This window comes from Paroedura picta, chromosome 3 (assembly GCF_049243985.1).
Source record: "Paroedura picta isolate Pp20150507F chromosome 3, Ppicta_v3.0, whole genome shotgun sequence".
Classification (NCBI taxonomy): Eukaryota; Metazoa; Chordata; class Lepidosauria; order Squamata; family Gekkonidae; genus Paroedura; species Paroedura picta.
Genome location: NC_135371.1, coordinates 119,001,650 through 119,022,082, shown reverse-complemented (window position 1 = coordinate 119,022,082; position 20,433 = coordinate 119,001,650). Strand labels below are relative to the sequence as shown.

Below are 20,433 nucleotides of genomic sequence, written 5' to 3'. Positions count from 1 at the left end.
ACAGGCCATCTAGTCCAACCCCCTGCTCAATGCAGGATCAACCTTAAGCATCCAGGATAAGTATCTGTCCAGTCGATTCCACTGATGACCTGTTCTTACTGTGAAAATTGTTTTCCTGATATCTAGCCGATATCGTTCTCCACATAGTTTAAACCCATCACTGTGGGTCCTGCCTTCTGCTGCCAACAGGAATCTTTCCCTGCCTTCCTCTAAGTGACCACCTTTCAAATACTTAAAGACAGAAATCACATTCTCTCTCAACCTCTTCTTCTCCAGGCTGAACATTCCCAGGTCCCTCAGCCTTTCCTTATAGGGCTTGGTCTGCAAGCCCCAGATCATTCTCGTCACTCTCCTCTGAACCCTCTCCATTTTGTCCACGTCCTTTTTGGACTTGGCCACAAGCTATTCCCAGCACTGCCATTAAAGCAGGGAACCAGCTGACCTGGAGGTGGCATTCTCATGTGGGAAAGGGGTGGAGCCTGTACAACTACTCTTGCCTCAAACTGCCTCCTTCTCTCCCCCCCCCCCCTGGTCCGCCTAAGGGGTGGCAGGGAGGTGTGGCCAACTGATATCACTTCCAGCCTGATTTCAAGGCTCCCTGAAGTCTGGGGCTCCTCCATGATCAAAAGTTTGAAAAAAGTTGTTCTAAATGCCTCCAGAAAGTGCAAGGAGTACCTATATGCCGTGTCGACATCTGCATTGAGAAGATTCTGTGCTGGGAGAGTACAGATCATGTCACATTGCCATCATTTTTAGTTTTTTGTGTGTTTTCTCCAAGACATGCTCAACATGTCTCTGATAGGGCAGAAGAGGTGGAACAGAACAGCTTTCTATCTGCTATTTTGAACTCACTAAATTGAAGTAGGAAGGAAATTATGGCTGGACATTCTGCCTTAATCCCATGCTTGGACTCTGTTCTGCACATTAGTTGCTAGACACATGTAACTGTAGCAAAAGCTTTAATTTCGAAGATAACCTTGGATATGGAGTTGGTGTGTTTGTTTCTTTCTTGCATGGCAGCATATATAATGTAAAAGAAAAAGATAACCTATAAAGTGGCTCCAAAGAACCAGGCTGTAACTTAGCCTCTGAGAAGACAGCAGAAGATTACAGTATTTTAATGGCTGTGATTTTTTTTAGCAGGCTTTGCCCATTTCAGTGCAATCTTTGCCCATTTTCCAAGTGAGAAGGTTTTGTCCCTTTACCTTGACTACCATAAACATATGGAAAGAAGTGTGCAGAGGCATGCTCGTGCCCTGCTTAGAAGCTGAGATGTATGGGGCATCTAGTGTGTTCTTCCTGTGATTTGCCCCTTTTGTTGGATTACACTTGCCTTTGCCATCTCCATAGCATCCCATCACCTCTACAGCAGGAAGCTTGCCTGTAGGTCATTAACAGAGTACATGTTTTGCTTGCATGTTTAAGTCCTCAGGATCCCTAGTGAAAAATCGGTTGTGGGGGCAGGAGGACAGGGAAGATGTACTTAGGCAGCTGTAGCTAATCAGAATAGACAGTGCTGAACTAGGGAGATGAATTGTCTTCCTCACTATAAGTCACGTGAAACGGATAATTTTGTGAGTGTGTGAGAAAGAATACACTGTCTTACTGTGGTGTCCTGAATGTAGTTATGCCCTTCTAAGTCCATTGATACCAATGGGCTTTAAAGGGTATAATTCTGTTTAAGGATGTCACTGCTAGTTTCCTTTTCTGTCACTGTCTGTAATTAGTGGGAAAGGTTGTGCCTTTTGTTCTTGGCTTGGTTGCAGCATGAAAAGGACCTTTGTTTTACTTCGTGTCTGAAACTAAAATCCAGGATGACCTCAGCAGTTACACAGGTTGTGTAAACTTTTTAAAAATTATGTCTCAAATATGAATAGCGAGGGTCCATTCATGGACAGTAGATGTAGCAACAGCTTACTTGACACAGTTCTGCTATGTCAGATAGCCTGTCTTGGTAGCAGCATTGAGATGCAGTAAAACCCTAGAGGAGAGAGGGCATTTAGAGCACACGGGCCATTTAGTGGGTGTTGTGGAAAGGATGGAGTGAAATGAAATGGGGAAAAAGTGTTGGTGCCCATTTAGAATTGTAACTTCCTAATGGTGAAAACTACCTTCACTTTTTAAAATGTAATCTTGGCAATCATGAGGGTTAGCAACTGCTTCTTGTGGAGGAGGCTTAGAGTTTTGAGGATTTAATGAGTGCCTGAGGTTTTGCACTGGAAATAAAATGTCACAGTTTGGGGCACACTTGTAGCATATTAGTGTCCCTGGGAATGACTCTGCCTGGATACGTGGGCCCTTGTAGGATTATTGCTCTGGTGCAGTATATGTGCCACATGTGTAGTATGGGAGGTAAAATTCCCTGTCGGGATGAGGCTGGGCTTTGTAACACAGTTTCTCTGGTTTGCAGGTTTCAGTGGCACCTTCTGTGAAATCAACATCAACGAGTGTGAGAGTAACCCCTGTGTCAATGGGGGTGTCTGCAAGGATATTGTCAACGGATTCAGTTGTACCTGTCCCTCAGGTAAGCCTGGGCATTTTGCCAACAGGACACTCTTCTTGTGGCCAGGGATAGAATGAACCTGGACCCATAGCACTAGAGAGAATTGTTCTGCCCCTTGGAGGAACTTGAATCCTACATGTCTGAAAATGTGGCATTTCTCTCTCTCTGTGTGTGAGGGAGGGAGGGAGGGAGAGGAGAATATCTGTGTATGCATTGGAAGTTAGTCCAATCTACTTTCCTAAGGCCAGGAAAGATCTGTTGTTTTGTAGGGAGCCTGGTTTCTGATCCTTCCACCCACTATTTTCCCCCTCTCTTGAAGTCAGGGTGCATCTGCCTCTGGCAGGAACTCAGCTGGGTGTGCTGCATTTGAGTCTCATAGCAGACTTGTGATGTAGTTTTCCTAGGCTCTCGGTGCCGCTTGTGCTTTCTCTAATCTCTCACATTGTGGGGAAGTTTGCTAAAGAGCCTTTGGCTGACTTAGGAAGTTGGTTTGAGGAGTTTGTTGTTGGTACTTGGGATACAGCCGCAGCCCTCAGGAAGTGCTTTTGGCTCATTCGCCAGGCCTGCCCATCCTCTCTGCTACCGAGCGGGTGGGGGGCCCTGTCCTCCATTCAGTTGCGTCTAGGGTTGATTGACAGACAGGCCTATAGCTTGCTGTGTGGGAGCAGGGACAATGGTATCTTTGTTCCCCCAGGCTGTTGCACAGGCCCCTGAACCCAATTTACATGTGGGGCAGACACTGCGAAGCCCCCTGTGGAGAGGGGGGGGCACTGCGAACCCTTGTTATGGGCCTCTGGTGGTAGGGCTGAACTGTGCAAGCCGGCTGGAGCTGAAGGAGGTATCTGTCCCACAGAATTTTCCCTTACAAGTGTGAGCCTACTTTTCCTCCTGCTATTTCGAAATTCCAGTCCAAAATGTCAGTTTTATACCATGCTTGATCTAGCCACATACCAATTTTGGCCACTCTCCACTGACCCTTCTGCCAGCCTAGTTAGTTCTTTTTTACTTTTCCTTCAGACAGTGCTTCTCTATCTTCAGACTGCTTTTGTCTCTTGCTAACAGCTGGGGGCTTCTGAGTTCATTGGTTTTTCTCACATAGTCCTGTGTGGAACTCAGCTGGGATAGCTGTAGAGGCAGGATTTCCAGAGCAGTACTGACCCACTGAACAGCTCCTTTGCACAGATGGTAACGATGATTCAGGATTGTGTGTATCAAAATGTAGTAGCACAGGTTCCATACTCAACAGCAGACTGTTTTCTTCCTGTAGTTGGGCTATGTGGGGCTATGTATGTAAATAAATAAAGATTGGTGCCTCACTGGTTCAACTGATATGTCTAACCCTCTTTTCTCTCTGTAAATGTAGGTTTCTCCGGTTCTATGTGCCAGATCGACATTGATGAGTGTGCCAGTACACCCTGCCAGAATGGTGCCAAGTGTGTGGATCGACCCAATGCCTATGAGTGCCGTTGTACAGAAGGTGATCCTTCCTTCCTTCCTTCCTTCCTTCCTTCCTTCCTTCCTTCCTTCCTTCCTTCCTTCCTTCCTTCCTTCCTTCCTTCCTTCCTTCCTTCCTTCCTTCCTTCCTTCCTCCCTCCCTCCCTCCCTCCCTCCCTCCCTCCCTCCCTCCCTCCCTGCCTGCCTGCCTGCCTGCCTGCCTGCCTGCCTGCCTGCCTGCCTGCCTGCCTGCCTGCCTGCCTGCCTGCCTGCCTGCCTGCCTGCCTGCCTGCCTGCCTGCCTGCCTGCCTGCCTGCCTGCCTGCCTGCCTGCCTGCCTGCCTGCCTTAATCAATTGCCTGTGATACACGAAGACAGGACTGTTGTTTAGGAATGGTGCCATAGTCCAGTGGTAAAACACGTACTTTGCATCCAGAAGGTTCCCTGGCCTCCTCTGCTAAAGAATCTCAGGAAACAGGCACTTGGAAAGACCCTTCTCCGTTGGAGGCCCTGGAGAACCTATAACATTCAGAGCAAACAAGATTTGAGCTATAGGGCTCAGTGGTCTGACTTTATGTAGGGCAGCTCTACATCTCAAAACATGTGTTTGGCGTTTTGCTCTTCCATTGATGGAATGGAGCTGACTCTGGCTAGGAGAAAATGCTGTGCTGATATTTGTTCAAGAACTATAAGGCTTTGATGCAACAATGAAAGACTACTAAAGCCTCTTTTATAGCTGCTTTCCTTAAACAGCCATGCATGCTCTAGCCATGAGACGTTAAGGCTTTGTGGAGCATGATCCTTTCCCAAATATCATTTGAGCACTTTTCAGGGAGGGATACATGGAGCATGAGGAAAAGTCAAAGGGTCTGATTCATGGACCATTCATACTTCTTTTTTGGTTTCGGCACTGTGTAAGGTTTCTGCCTTCCTGATCCCAAGAGCAAGTTAGTACTTGAAGAGTTTCTGTTTTCTGTTTTCTTTTCCATATCCAAGTTCAGTTTAAGGATACGAGGCAGAGTTCTGCAGATACTATGACTGTTGAACTGAATGTAAAACCCTCTACCCAGAACCACTTTTTAGGGGTATGTACAGAAGTGGAGGAGGGGGCTGTCACAAGGTCAGCCAACCAGCCGTTTACTTAGCTGGTTTCTGCTAGATGCAGGAAGAATGGTTGCTTTGGATTTCCAACCTCTGAAGAAGATTGTAAGTTTGCCCCAAAAGATGAGAGTCTGGGTCCACAGGACCCAGTTTATATCTGGCTGGGAGTGGAGGGAGGCAAAGATATCTGTGGACAATATAAAGTTTCTTAATTATTCTTCCTGAGTTATTTCATGAGAGCAAAGTGTTTCTCTCATCTGACTACCTGCAAAGGAGGGAAATATTTTGTGAAGCAGTTCAGTGTCTGATTTAGTTTTTTGTCAGGCAATGGCTACCAGTCTCTGGAGACTCCAGGACTGTTCACAAAGGTTGTGGTTCGGAACAGTCATTACAAAGAAGACTGAAACTTGGCCAACTTGGTTTAGGTGTTTGGAAGCATCTTTTCAGAGAGGCAGCAGCTTCTAGATCTGAACTCTCAGGCTCTGGTAAATTGTTGACCTATGGATCCTAACCTTTGGCAAAATGAGGAGGGAGGCCTTTCTCTGGATGCTTTAGGTGCAAATAACTTTGAACCATGTTTATGCTGCTTTCCCTGTGCAGGTTTTGAAGGGCCTCTGTGTGAGAAGAACATTGATGACTGTTCCCCAGATCCATGTCACCACGGCACATGTGTGGATGGCATTGCCAGCTTCACCTGCACGTGTGCTGCTGGCTATACTGGCTACCGTTGTGAGAATCAGATCAATGAATGCCACAGCAATCCATGTCAGCATGGTGGCAAGTGCATCGACTTGGTCAATAAATACTTGTGCCACTGCCAGCCTGGCACCTCAGGTAGGACACTGTCCTTTCATCCACTGTGAATACCCTTCTATTTTGCTTGTGCTCCGTGCCTTTCCGGAGCATTGCATCATGTGCCACATTGTCAGCCAGCTGAAAGGAAGGAATTCCTTTGTTTGCTGTGAGTTCTCCTGGTGTGCTTGTAGTGTTGCCCAGTCCTCTGATTAGTCTTTCTCCCTAAGGTGTGAACTGTGAGATGAACTTTGATGACTGTGCCAGCAACCCCTGTGATTATGGCATCTGCCGGGATGGCATCAACCGTTATGACTGCATCTGCAAACCAGGCTTCACAGGTGATGGCTGGGGAGAGTTGCTTGCAAGGGGGTGGGGCGAGGAGAGTCTGACTCCAAAGTATGCAGCACAGGATCAAGAAGTAATGTCATACTTGGACTTGCATCTTCCCAGGCAGAGTTTGAAAGTGGTACTGCTCAAGTGTTGGCTAAGCCTGGGGCTGGCATGAGAGGCAAAGTTAAGGCAATCTGATATAATAGCTGAGAAAGGTGCCCTTATCCAGTGGTCCCCAACCCGCGGGCCGCGAAGGCCATGGCGCCGGGCTGCGGCTCCCTCTTCCCGCCTCCCCCGCAGTAAAAAATTTCCCAGGCCGCAAGCTTGTGGCCCCAGAAGCTTCTTACTGCGGGAGGGGGGGAGAGGGAATCAGGGCTGCGCCCGCGCATTGCAAATGCGCGGCCGAGCCACGCATAGGTGCATGCGCCATGCGCGGTTGAATCACACATATACAGCCGAAAAAGTGCCGTGTATGCGCGATTTCGGCCGCGCATGGTGCATCTGCGGCCTGGCCGCGCATGTGCAGACGCACATGCACGGCATGCACGGGCGGGCATTTGCCCTGCCGGTCCCCAACCTCAAAAAGGTTGGGGACCACTGCCCTTTTCTATTCCATGGCTTAGCAGTTCCTTCTGTCCTTTTAGGTCCCTTGTGCAATGTAGAGATCAATGAATGCGCATCCAATCCCTGCAAGAATGGTGGCACCTGTGTGGATGGTGAAGATGGCTTTTCTTGTGTCTGCCCTGAGGGCTTCCATGATCCGCACTGCTATTCAGAGGTGGACGAGTGCAGCAGCAGCCCCTGCGTGCATGGCACATGCCACGATGACATCAACGGGTGAGACTGATCCCCAGAGTGCATCTCATAGTGAGATGACTTCCAGATGGGTTGCTGGATGGTCTCCTGTGGTTGTCTTGGAATAACTGTGAAGACAGAAGTTGGTTAAACTAGTCCTTATAGGCTAGTCAAATGGGCTTGGGTTAAGCCTAGGTAGTTTGGGAAGATATAAACAAACTCAACCTTATTTCTTCTCCCTCCTTTCCTTATAGGTACAGATGCGAGTGTGAGCCAGGCTGGGCAGGCACCAACTGTGATGTGAACCGCAATGAGTGTGAATCAAATCCATGTCAGCATGGAGGCACTTGCACTGACCATGTCAATGGCTATCGTTGCAAGTGCAAGGAGGGCTTCCAGGGTACATTTGCCTTCTCTTTCATGCAGAGACCTGAAACTTGTGTCCATCTTGTCTTCTTCTATTCCAAAATACTTATGCTACCCGTCTTCTGGATCATACCTGATTTGTTTATAGATATGCCTTCTCTTTAACTTGAATGTGCTTGGTCATTCTTTAGTTATATGATGAATGACAGGCAATTGCGCCTTGAATTTTGTGTTCACGTAATTACATGGGATTAGGGATGAACAAGCACTACTTCCTGTTTCCATCCCATGAAAAACCCTCATAGGCTCTCCCCTTTTCCTGCTTTCTTCTCTCCTTCCCAACCTAGCCAACCTACTTTTATCCGCACCCCTGTATTCAGCTTTTCCTGCTTCCTGCCCCCTGGCAGCCTCGGCCCAGGAAAATTCTGGCTGAATTGTATAGTGCTGGCATCCAGGCTGGGCTCAGTATCATATTGCTGACCGTTGGGTCAGGTTGTACAATAGTAAAAAAGCAAGGTCTTCCAGAGGGTGCTTCATTTCCCTCTCTATCTCCTTCCTCACACTTTTTGTTTCTCCTGCAACTCCCACATCCTGTCCTCTTTCCTGCTTCCTTCTGTCCTTTCCAGTTTAGAACCACCCTTTGTTTTATCTGCCGGCATCTTCAGCTTTATTATTTATTTAGCTTATACCCCAGCGTTCGCCTCAGTAGGACCTCAAGAAGCTTGCATTATTTTGCCCTCTTCCATTTTATTTTCACAAGAACATGTAGGGTAAGTTGGGTACAAAAGCAGCTGGGTACAAACGAGGTGATCTTGGAGGGCCCTTGTCCAGCCTATGCTGAGGCAGTTGCATTGGTTACCAGTTAGCTTCCGGATCAGGGTCAAGGTTTTGGTTTTAACCTTTAAGGCTATACGTGGCCCGAGTCCCATTTATCTGAGGGACTGCTTATTTCCCTATGCCCCCTGCAGGACTCTTTGCTCTGCAGGTATAAATCTGTTGGTCATCCCTGGCCCCCAGGAGGCACGTCTGGCCTCAACCAGGGCCAGGGCCTTCTCGGTCCTGACCCTGACTTTGTGTAATGAGCTCCTGGAAGAACTGAGGTCCCTGACGGAGCTATCAGGGTTCTGCAGGGCCTATAAGACAGAGCTCCTCTGCCAGGCGTTTGGTTGACGTCAGACTAGAAAAATCGTGGCTCTCCCTCTATAGCCCCCTAGGCCAGACACCGCCAGTGAACATACTCTGGGGCAATGGTGACTGCTGTGGAAGGATTGAAGAGATGGCATGGGGGACGCTGTAGGCTGTTATGGTAGATTTTTCGCCACCAATATTGGTTATATACTGGGGTTTTATGTGGTTTTAATGTTTTTATGTAAACCACCATGAGCCAGCCAGGCCAAGAGTGGTGGCCTATAATAATAATAATAATAATAATAATAATAATAATAATAATAATAATAATAATAATAATAATAATAATAATAATTATTATTATTATTATTATTATTATTATTATTACTATTGCTATTACTATTACTATTACTATTACTTTTATTATTACTACTACTATTACTACTATTACTACTATTACTACTATTACTACTACTACTACTACTACTACTACTATTATTATTATTATTATTATTATTATTATTATTATTATTATTATTATTATTATTATTATTATTATTATTATTATACAATACAAACAGCCTGACTATAATGGGGTGACTGGTCTTGAACAGCAAGTTACCAGGCATGGTTGAATCATGCAGATCACATGAGATCAAGTGGGAGGTTGATTGCTGTTAATATGGTCCTAGTGTGTCCACTCCTGGAAAAGACCTCCCCCTCCCCCTGCTTTTTATTGACAGAAACCAAAGGTTGAAGGCTAGCAATACCATTGTGTTTCTTAAAGCTACAAGTTTTAACCCCCCCCCACAATGATTTTTGAAAAAATATTTTTGTTTTTTTCTGTAAACCTGGGGTTTTCTCAGTCGCCTAAAATCCATGTGTCCATGGCCCCAATTTCTAGATTTTAGTATCTACAAATGTGGCCATGTTGAGAATTAAATAATGGCAAAATGGCATATCAGAGCTGGGATAAAGATCCCTAACTTTCAGTTTCTGTGCTTACTGGGACCCTAAGATTTTCTGCCTCTCTTTTGCAGGGACTTACTGCCAAACAAACATAAACGATTGTGCCTCCAACCCCTGTCTCAACATGGGCACCTGCATTGATGGTATTGCCAACTATGCCTGCCTCTGTGATTTGCCTTATACTGGTGAGTGAAAATTTCCTGTGGTGGACAGGTGGGATGTGCCTGAGATTTAATGAAAAAAATCCAAGAATCAGCGGGGCTCAGTGCTGGGCCCTGCCACCATACCCATTCCTCCTGTGGTCTTGGAAAATGGGCAGTGGCTGACCAGGCTTGGCACTGAGCCCTGCTGGCTCCGCCTCCTCCTCTGCCATGACCACTGCCTCCACTGTGGGCTCCACTGCAGCCTCTGCCACCGCCACCTCCACCGCCTGTCTTCCGCACACGACTGCAGTGGAGCAAGCAAGGCCTGTTATGCTGCACTTGGGAGCAGTAGGACAGAGTGACGTCATGTTAATGAATATTTCTGACCCACTCAAGTCCCAAGTGAGGAATAACATGTGTTCCAACAATTCCAGTATATTGACATCAATTAAAAAAAAAAACCTGTGTCGATAGTGGCTCCTTTTTTGCTCAAATGTTATTTAAAAGTTGATTTAATCAAAAGCAAATTCAAGCCAATTGCAGTTTCAAAATAATGCATGCAAAACCATGGTTTTCTATCTTTGCTGTTACACTCCATTATTAGGGTTGTAGCTCCAGGTTGGGAACTGCCTGGAGATTTTGAGGGTGGAGCTTGAGAAGGGCATGGTTTGGGTAGGGGAAGGATTTTGATGGGGTATTTTATGATGGGGACTTTATGACATTCCAAAGTGGCCATTTTCTCCAGGTGAGCTGGAGATCAGTTGTCAAACTGAGAGCCAGTTTGGTGTAGTGGTTAGGAGTGCGGACTTCTAATCTGGCCAGCCGGGTTCGATTCTGCACTCCCCCACATGCAGCCAGTTGGGTGACCTTGGGCCCGCCACAGCACTGAGAAAACTGACCGAGCAGGAATATCAGGGCTCCCTCAGCCTCACCCACCTCACAGTGTGTCTGTTGTGGGGAGAAGAAAGGGAAGGCGAATGTAAGCCGCTTTGAGCCTCCTTCGGGTAGAGAAAAGCGGCATATAAGAACCAACTATTCTTCTTCTTCCTCTTCTTCTTCTTTCTCTTCCTCCTCTTCCTCTTCTTCCTCCTCTTCTTCTTCCTCCTCCTCCTCCTCCTCCTCTTCTTCCTTCTCCTCCTCCTCCTCCTCTCCCAAGTGATCTCCAGCCACTACCTGGAGGTTGGTAACTGTATTTGTTGTGAAGTTGTAATGACACCTACTACTTTCTATCGGTGTCATTACTACTACTTTCTATGCCTGTGCATAGATTTTATTCCATTTACAGCATTGTGTTGCCACGTTAGGTCAGTTGACTTTCTTAACCTTGACAGATTTGTCAAGCTGAAACTAAGTAGCATCAACGCAGAGTCCGAAGAAACATGTGTGAGAGTCCTTGAGTGCTCAAGGACCATGCTTCTTCCTCTAGTTGAATCAATGTCACTCCTCTGGGTCAGGCTGAGGGAGGGCCGATCTCAAGAGGGACAGGGGCAGGTAGCTGAATCCTCCACTTTCCCCAGTGAGGTCATGGACTGTTTAATAAGTTCCTATGTCATTTGGCAACTACGTTGCATTGCAAATTGCAGTGGCATCTACTGGCCAAGAAAAAGCTGCATTTTGCAAACAGAGTCTATTATTGTTTGTGTGCTGAAGAAATGTGGCAGAAATGGAAGTGCTTAATTGAGGAAAAGATCTTGTACAAACAGATGATTAACAGCTGAGCATTTCCTGCTCTGTACGCTGGCTGTTTGGAAGGGACCTTGAATTGTGTTAAAGTGATACCCAGCACGTGACATGGTTTTGTGCTGTTGAGCTTCTTATGCATTTATGTTTGAGTCCAAGATGTGTATTTATATTTGGTTCTGGCTGCTGAGCAAGTGGAAACCCGCATCACATAGCAGGCCTGTCTCTCTCTCTACAGGCCGGAACTGCGAGAACGTGTTGGCCCCTTGTTTCCCCAATCCTTGTGAGAACAATGGCGTCTGTGACCACACGCCTGACTACGAGGGCTTTACCTGTGGTTGTGCACCAGGCTGGCAAGGTGGGCTGTAAACCACACATCCCTTTCCTCTTTCCCTCTTCCATATCATGAAGTTCAACCCTTCTTGGGTGTTTTAGTATTGTTAGAATGGCGCTAGTTTTTGTGCACCCTTTATAGCAATAAAACCTCATGCTGTCTGGACTGGCATTGGATAGAATTGTGGCACAGAAATTGCAGAACGAAAATCAAAAACTGTAATTTTTTTTTAACATCTATAGGGCAGCGATGCCACAAAGATATTAATGAGTGCGACCAGAACCCCTGTCGAAACCGGGGCACGTGCACCAACATGCTTGGCAGCTACAGGTGTGCATGCCGACCTGGCTACACTGGCACCAACTGTGAGACAGATATCGATGACTGCGCACCTAGTAAGTTTATCAGGGAACCAGAGGGACCAACTAAGCCATTGTCGTTTTGCTGAGACCGTAATGCAAGGAAAACTGTGTCAGTAGGGAGTATTATGCCAAAATTAAAGAGCTAGGCAAGAAGTTTAGGAAGGTTACCATTTGCATGACTTTCCAAGCGGAGTTCCAAGAATATTAATCACACAAAAGGTTATATTTCCTTCTGGTCTATAAATTGATTGCTCATACTTGTTCAGATCCTAATAAAAATTAAATGGCTAGAAACCAGTAAGATTTTGGACAAATGTGATTTTTTTTGTAAGTATATTTGGATTTTTATTTTGAATAAGACTGGTGTGGTTGTCGGATTTGCCAAGAAAGCATGCAATTAGTTAGGCAGTTGTCATTGGGGCAAATATTTAAATGTTACATCATGTTAATTCCAGAGAAATGTAGAAATGCCTTACCTTTTCTGTTCTGTACCCATTACTGATGTGATTTCGGTAGTTTGTCTCCACTCTTGACTGCCAGAGTCTCTTTGATTATGTGTGTGATTTTGCATAGGTAGTGTTGCCAAAGACAAAGAACTTGTCTTGTTTGTATTAGGAATTGTGGGTAGACGGCTTATTCAGACCCTTTTTTTTAACGGTGCCCTTCTCTGCCAACAGATCCTTGTTTGAATGGTGGCTCCTGCCAGGATGGCATCAGCTCCTTCAAGTGCACCTGCCTGCCAGGCTTTACAGGCCTACACTGTGCCACAGAGATCAACGAGTGCCTCAGCAACCCCTGCCACAATGAGGGCACCTGCACAGACTATGTCAACAGCTACACTTGTACTTGTGCACCGGGCTGGGCTGGCTTACACTGTGAGCACAATGTACAGGACTGCACCGACAGGTGAGTTGGCAGATTTTTAAAAAGCATTTTTGTGCCTTCCAAACATTTCTTTCTCATTCAATCCAGGGCCCCCAAGGTGGCGAGCACTAAAACGTTTTAGAATTTAAGAAGCATTTAAAATAAAAACATATATAACAAAATGAAAAGTAAACACATAGACACCCAAATGGAGGAGGGCGAGTAAGAGAATGCCGAACAAAACAAAAAAGTCTTCCCCTGCTAGCAGAAGACAATGCTAGAGGGACACCGATGAATCTCTCTGTAGAGGGAGTTCCAAAGTTTCAGTGCCATGACAGAGAAGGCCCTTTCTCACGATGCCACCCACCTAGCCTCAGGTAGCAGGGGCAACTGAAGCAGGGCCTTTGAAGATGACCAGAACTGTCAAGTAGGTTCATTTGGGAGGAGGCACATTGCAAGCATAGTGTGGGAAAGTGACCGGTTCTGTATCTACCAGGTTGGTTAGCAGGCCCAACTTGGAGACTTGCCACTCATATGGACAAAGTCCCAAAGTGTAACGTAGGGGTTATGTTGCACTGTTCTCATGCTCTGGTTATTCGTGCGCATACCCCACTCTCTCTTTTAAGGCATACAGGGTTTAATGAAATAACGTGAAGACAGAGAAAAGAAAGTAGAAACTGTGGCAAGAGTAGGCCCCATTCTAGGAATATACACATGACTAGAGCATAATGTGCACATTCTGGAGCATATAGAGGCCTCTTTCAAAAAACTGCACTTCTGTCATTTCCTCTTTTGTAATACCTCTCTTAGTGACAACAGCACAAGATAGCTGTATTGAATTAAACATGGACAGATCAAAAGTTCCACTGGCTTGTTGCTTTCAGCTAGTGGGAAATAATGTTCCCAATGTTGAGTAAGGAGGGGGATTAACCCAGGGGGTAAGTGATCACTAAGACAATCTGTGGAATTTTAGGAAGTTTGTGCATGTGTGTGTGTGTGGGGGGGGGGTTGTTAAGGGGATCTTCCAACCGTTGCTGCTTTCGGATCAAGACTTCCCTAAGGTAGTTCTTACTGAAACGCTGCTACATGTCATGTTTCGCCAAATACTAGCAAGAGAGGATGTCCTAACCTAGGGGCGATCAAAACGTGACTCTCCAGATGCCCATGGATTACAATTACCATGAGCCCTGCCAGCTGGCACGGACTCACGGTAACTGTAGTCTGTGGACATCTGGAGAGCCACAGTTTGGCCACCCCTGTCGTAACTTGTGCTGAATGAAGGCCAAGCCTGGATCGCTTACTTGTTTGCTTGGCTTCTGACTCTCTTGCCTCATGTCCCGGCAGCTCTTGCTTCAATGGTGGCACATGCAAGGATGGAGTGAATTCATACACTTGCCACTGCCATGCTGGCTTTATGGGCTCCCACTGCCAGCATGAGATCAATGAATGCCAGTCTCAGCCTTGCCTCAATGGTGGCGTGTGCCAGGATGGCGTGCAGTCCTATCGCTGTGTCTGCCCTCAAGGTTACACAGGCCCTCAGTGCCAGGTAAGTGTGCCAGGCTTCATTGGAAGGCGGGGCGGGCTAGTTGGAAATGTTTACGTTGAAACTGACCCTGATCTCTTTGGGATGGGTGGGCTGTGGTCCCACTCTTGGGGGGTGGGGAAGCATAGTGCAGAAGGCTACAGTGGGGATGGGGGCGGGGAAGGGGGCTTGAGTCTCCTCCTTGGCAGGAACAGGGTGCTTCTTTTACTGTGGGTTCTGCCCCTGACTCTCTTGTCTTCTCCTGGCCTCCCCAGACTCTGCTCGATTTGTGCAGTCACTCCCCCTGTCAGAATGGAGGACGCTGTCTGCAGAGAGGCACCACCGTGTCTTGCGACTGCCCAGGAGGCTGGACTGGTCGTTACTGTGACATCCCCAATGTTTCATGCGAAGTGGTGGCCAGAAACAGAGGTAAGGAATGCCTTCTGCTTCTGCACTAGTAAAATCGAAGTCCTCCTTCTCACGCGAAGAAGCCGCCTTTCCTTGGTTTGCCTGTGTGCAGCAAGCTAATATATCCAGAGTCTCCCACTTTCCCCACTACCATCGTCCATTTGCACTCTCTCGTAGAACTAAGATAGAAAGCAACACTGATTGTGCCTTCAGTGGTGCTAGGACAGTGTTCTTGGGTCTTGGGTGCTTTAGTTATACTTCAGGCTGTTATTTCCGCAGTGGTAGTTTTGAGACTATCCACATGACATTGTCCTTCTGTGTCCAGTCCCCCCTCCCCTGCTTTTGCTGCAGTCTCTCCCCGATTTAGTTTCAGGTGATCTTTTTGGAACCATCATGGTCAAAGCACCTTTGTTTGCAGCCAAGTTGGGAAGGTATGCATTTTTGCTTACCCAGCTCACATCAGCACCATTGCTCTTACTCTTGCACTAAAGCTGCCATGCCTATCCCTTCACGCAACAGTAATTGGATAGTTCAGTATAGTGCAATAACATTAAAAGGATCTGTTGCGACAATGCTCTAGTTCCTAGCTTTTATTTAAAAACAAAGCCCTTTTCCTTGAAGAGTTATAAGGGTAATGGGGCAGCCTGCACATTTTTTTCCATAATGTTATTGTACTGTAGCTGTCTGTCAGTTGCCTTTAAAAAAAAGCCTCCTCCCCCCAACCCACCCATGGCAAGGGTTAGGAAGTGGAATGGCAATTGCAGGGGTCTGTGAGTCACAGCCATTTAAACCTAACAGCTGATGGATGGGCTTGCCCTGCTCAGCTCTTAGGTTTAAATGGTCTGAACAGGTAAACTGGACAAAAGTCCGGTAAATGTTCTAACTGGGCAATGATTGTGCTGAATTTTGGGTTGTGAATCGGTTTGTGTCCATGCCTGGAATTAAATGTAGTTGTGGGAACAAAAGACTTGAAGCAAGAAACTGGGTATCTTTCCCTTCGGTTCACTGATTCATTTCTTTCTTCCCATCCTGTTCTTAGTGACATATTCCATTCCTTCTGTGGAAGAAAAGTGTGGCTGGAGATGCCTGTATAATTCTCTTTTTTGTGGGATAGGTGTGACCAAGGAGCAGGTGTGTCATTATGGTGGCCGTTGTGTGGATGCTGGTAATACTCACTACTGCATCTGCAAGAAAAGCTACACAGGAAGCTACTGTGAGAGTGAAGTCAACCACTGCCAGCACAGTCTATGTCGGAATGGGGGCACCTGTCGCAGTTTTGTTGGAGGCTATGTTTGTGAGGTAAGGAAGGCCTCATGGGATTGTAGCAGGCTGGGGGGCCTGGCTTTTTATCAAAATGCTGGGAAGAGTTAGTGAGGTGCAGTGGCCCTATTTTGCTGTTAGAATTGTTCCAGCGCAGGCTGGTTGGTGTTACAATGGGGTGGGGGGGTGAGTCTGAAATGGGCAGAATTTCATTTCTCTGGTTCCCCCTCCCCAAATAATATAGGTATTTAGCTGCACTTCTTTTCTTGAGTCTATTATTTCGACTATGGATTATAGTTTGGTTTTCAATTCCTGAATGTTTGCCTTAATTTTTTCTTGATATTTTAAATTTACCACACATTTTGAAATCTGTGAATGTCAATCTATTTTTACCACATCGTGTCACCTTTATTTTCCCCACACCCCTCAAGTGTTCTGTTCCTGCAGCAATCTGGATTGAGCCAATATGCTTTTGATATTTCTCATTAACATGATAAGCAAACAGAAGAATGTAAGAGAAAGAGATAAGAAGCACTGAAACTGAGGTTAAAGACACACACTTGCTAGCTGGGTTTCTCTGGGTAGACCCTTCCATAACTTTGTATCTCTGGCAACTCAGTATCAAAATCCAGTACTGACTTAACTTTGCACACCAATATTAAAACTCATAACATTGTACAATAAAGGTACCATCCCTTAAAATAGATTATATATACAGCCGATTGAACTTTTCGTGGTCCAATCCTAGAAAATGTTCAAATTGTGATACGTTTCTCAATTACGCCTTAATTTATGACTTGAAAATGGTTCTCACTGTACGTATTAATAAAATGGGGATTGTTGACCATCCTCTTTCTCAGCAGTTTCCAATGTTTTCTATTACTCTGTCATCCTCTTTTGGATTGTTAAAAGATTTTTTTAATCTTAAAAAAGAACAATGAATTAAGACAAAAATAACTCTATATCATGTTTGATGGTTAGGTGGTAGGGACTTTAAAGAGTGGTTATCAATGGTATTTCATCAGATCAGTTGGAGGTAAACCGTGGGATGCCACAGGGCTCAGTACTGGGTCTGGTACTTTTGAACATTTTTATCAGTTATCTAGATGAGGGGTTGGAGGAATTCTTCATTAAATATGCAGAAGAGCGCAAATTGAGAGGAGTAACAAACACCCCAGAAGATCAATGAGATCTGAACATGCTGGAAAAGTGGGCAAAGGAGAACAAGATGCAATTTATTAAGGATAAGAGCAGAGTTCTACATCTGTCACAAAAATGAGGAGCCTGCATACTGGATGGGAGATACACCTCTGGGTAGAAGTGTATGTGAATGAGATCTTGGGATATTTGTGCACTGTAAGCTAAATATAAGCAGACAGTGTGATGCAGCAGTAAAGAAGGCTAAAAACAGAAAGACATTTTTTACTGCTGCATCATACTGTCTGCTCATATTTAGTTTACAGTGCACAAATATCCCAAGATCTCATAGTCCCACTGTATGCCATTTTGGTCAGACTGCACCTGAAGTACTGTGCAGTTCTGGCGGCCGCACTTCAAAAGGGATGTGGACAAAATAGAGAGGGTTCAGAAGAGAGTGACGAGGGATTCTCCTAGGGATTCTCTAAGGATCCAATATTACTTTTTAAATGGCCTTTTTATACTCTTCCCTTCTTATCCAGTGGGACTTGTATTCAACTTTTACCAGCAACAAAAATGTTGGATTTTTATTCTTTTGTAGTGTACGTGCATGTTTTTTTTTAGATTTTCACTAATCCAAATACTTTTAAAAAACAAATTCTGTCTTTCTTGAATTCTGTGCCCAGATCTTAAGTAAGTGGATTATTAAACAAGTACAAAACAAAAGCATGACACTCATACTTATTAGCTATTTGCAACAGTTCTGATGTCTCCCATAGTTGGCCAGCCTTGCTTTTATAGCATTCCATAATTATGTTCCTTTGATTTTATTGGAATTATTAATCTAATTAGTCCATTCTTATCTATGTAATTGCACAACATCTTGTAATCTTAAAAGGATTTTTTCTACTACATTCAACATCATGATAAAGGGGGAAGGGGGAAACCTTGGTTTGTGCCAGTTGTGAACAGACAGAAGGTTGTTGTGAGGTCTGCATACAGCCTTTCTTAATAATCCTAATTTACTTTTTCTACTTTATAGCCTGAAATCATACAATGAGCTGTGATTAGAGGACGTTATCTTTCTGTAGATTTTAACAGTCTGATGATAAAAACCATGATGTCATCTATGGAATGGATTGTTTTGATATTTTTCTACATCCGAATCTTTTTTTACTCAAAAACGGTCTTCTTAATCTCACAAGAAATTATATTACTGCAGCAGCTCCATTTTGCAGTCATAAGAAATTCTTCCTATTTTAATCAACTTCTCACTTCTTACCAAAGAGAAATATTCATTTTGAAAGTCTTTCCTAAGATTAAAGAAATCATTCCCACCATTCAAAATATTTTAATGCTTTCTCTATGGAATCTGATACTTCTATTGTCATTATAAAGTTATGAAGTTAGACTGACTTACATGGGAGTATTTTAGTATGATTCAATTTTAATATGAATAATCAGTTTTGACTTATTAAAAAGAAAAGACTGGCAAGACATGAAGGGTCCTTCTTTACCTTATGAGTTAGTGTTATTTTTACCTGTTTGTTTCTTGGACAAATCCTGCATTTTAATGGATTCCTTCCAAAGAGTTCAGAGCTTTACTTGTGCTTTCCACCTAACATCAGGCTCTGTCTCTGTCTCTTTTACTCTAGTGCCCACTGGGCTTTGAAGGGAAAAACTGTGAATATGATATTGATGAGTGCCAGTCACACCCCTGCCAAAATGGAGGAACTTGCATTGACCTCACTGGCCGCTACATTTGTTCTTGCCCTCCAGGGACGCTTGGTAAGTGCTAGGTGGCATCTAGACTAGGAGATCTCTGCTAATGGGAAGTGTGTATTTTATGTTTCCCATTTTAGGATGGTGCCAGAAAGAGGGGTTAGACTGATGCAGTGTTGAATTAAGGCATTCTTAAGCACTGGATGGGAGATCTTTGTTCAGATGTTCCTAGAGTAGAGAGCTGGCCTGCTGTACTGTTTACAGGGTCAGAAGCTCCTTTGAGAAAGGGTATAGATTTCTAAATAAATAAAAACAATTTTCAAGTCCAGTAGCACCTCCCAGGGCTCCTGATTTGGACGGGAAGTATGGCACAGACTGAGAAGGGTTAACCCCAGTTTTGTCAGTCACAACAACCTCTCCTTCTGCAGTTGTTTCCCTTGGAAGGGAAGAAGAATTCCAGGCATCATCTCTCTGCTTGTCTTTCTTCCCTGGCAGGGCAGATAATCTTTGTGGGAGTAGATGGGGATGGTTGTTGGTTTTGACCTGCAAAACTGCGAGAATGAAAGCCACCAGCTGCTGCTCCAGTCTGAATGGGCGCCCTGCACTGCTACTGTCTGACTTAAGAAAAAATACTCTAGGAAGGTTCTAGTGACAGATTTCCTACTTTGTCTTCTAGTTAGATTTTGAGTTGGCTTTCGTCTTGAGTTAGTATGGGGAGCAATTCTGGGTTCTCTCCTAAGGCCCAGGTTAGAGAAAAATGAGCTTTCCCAGAGCAGCTTCTGCAGGAAGTCTCAGTAATGAGTTCCTGTAAAGGTAGGTAGTGTCTGTAATCCTTGCATACAGGATGGGGAGTTGATTTGTTTGGTCTCACCCGGGGGTAGCAGTTCACTGGATGGGCAGGGGGGGGGAGGATGTGTCTTGAGCTTCTTAGATTTATTTATCATATGGTGTGGGTATCCACATCCAAAGATTACCTAGCAGCCAGGGAAGGGACATTCAGAGGTGATTTGCCATCACCAGCCTCCATGTCATGGCCATGAGTGGTCCTTGAAGGTCTCTCATCCAGATTCTAGCCTGGGTTGGCCCTGCTTAACTTCTGAGGTCTGACGGAATCAGGTTTGCATGGGCTCTCCAGGGCAGGGCAGGGCAGGGTGGGTGGGCTGCCTGGAAGTTGGTGCTGATAGCTTTGTTGCCTTCCTAGGCGTCCTGTGTGAAATAAATGAGGACGATTGTGCCATGAATCCTGGCAGCCGGGTCCCTAAATGCCTCAACAACGGGACATGCATTGACAGAGTGGGTGGCTATGGATGCAGCTGCCTTCCAGGCTTTACGGGCGAGCGCTGTGAAGGGGACATCAATGAGTGCCAGGCAAACCACTGCCACCCCCGCAACACACTTGACTGCGTACAGGAAGCCAGCGATTACCAGTGCATTTGCAAGCCAGGCTACACGGGTGAGTGAGAGTGTAAGGCAGCCTTGAATGTGTTATGTGCAGGATGCAGGGAAGATGGACCACAAAGTGGACCACAGTGGTGGGTGTGGTAGGAGGAAGTGTGTATGACAGGCAAAATCAGTATATGA

General features: G+C 45.4%; 1 protein-coding gene across 1 annotated transcript in view; it reads left to right on the top strand.

Annotated features, from left to right (window-relative positions):
• NOTCH3 (notch receptor 3) overlaps nt 1-20,433 on the top strand; it is a 76,673-nt gene that overhangs the window by 38,539 nt on the left and 17,701 nt on the right. The window contains exons 9-23 of the mRNA XM_077327410.1: nt 2,411-2,524; nt 3,867-3,980; nt 5,638-5,871; nt 6,060-6,170; nt 6,807-6,999; nt 7,212-7,357; nt 9,492-9,605; nt 11,482-11,601; nt 11,820-11,972; nt 12,617-12,845; nt 14,148-14,349; nt 14,601-14,754; nt 15,848-16,032; nt 18,786-18,918; nt 20,054-20,305. Coding sequence (XP_077183525.1) covers nt 2,411-2,524; nt 3,867-3,980; nt 5,638-5,871; nt 6,060-6,170; nt 6,807-6,999; nt 7,212-7,357; nt 9,492-9,605; nt 11,482-11,601; nt 11,820-11,972; nt 12,617-12,845; nt 14,148-14,349; nt 14,601-14,754; nt 15,848-16,032; nt 18,786-18,918; nt 20,054-20,305 — 2,454 coding nt within the window. The remainder of the gene's footprint in view (nt 1-2,410; nt 2,525-3,866; nt 3,981-5,637; nt 5,872-6,059; nt 6,171-6,806; nt 7,000-7,211; nt 7,358-9,491; nt 9,606-11,481; nt 11,602-11,819; nt 11,973-12,616; nt 12,846-14,147; nt 14,350-14,600; nt 14,755-15,847; nt 16,033-18,785; nt 18,919-20,053; nt 20,306-20,433) is intronic.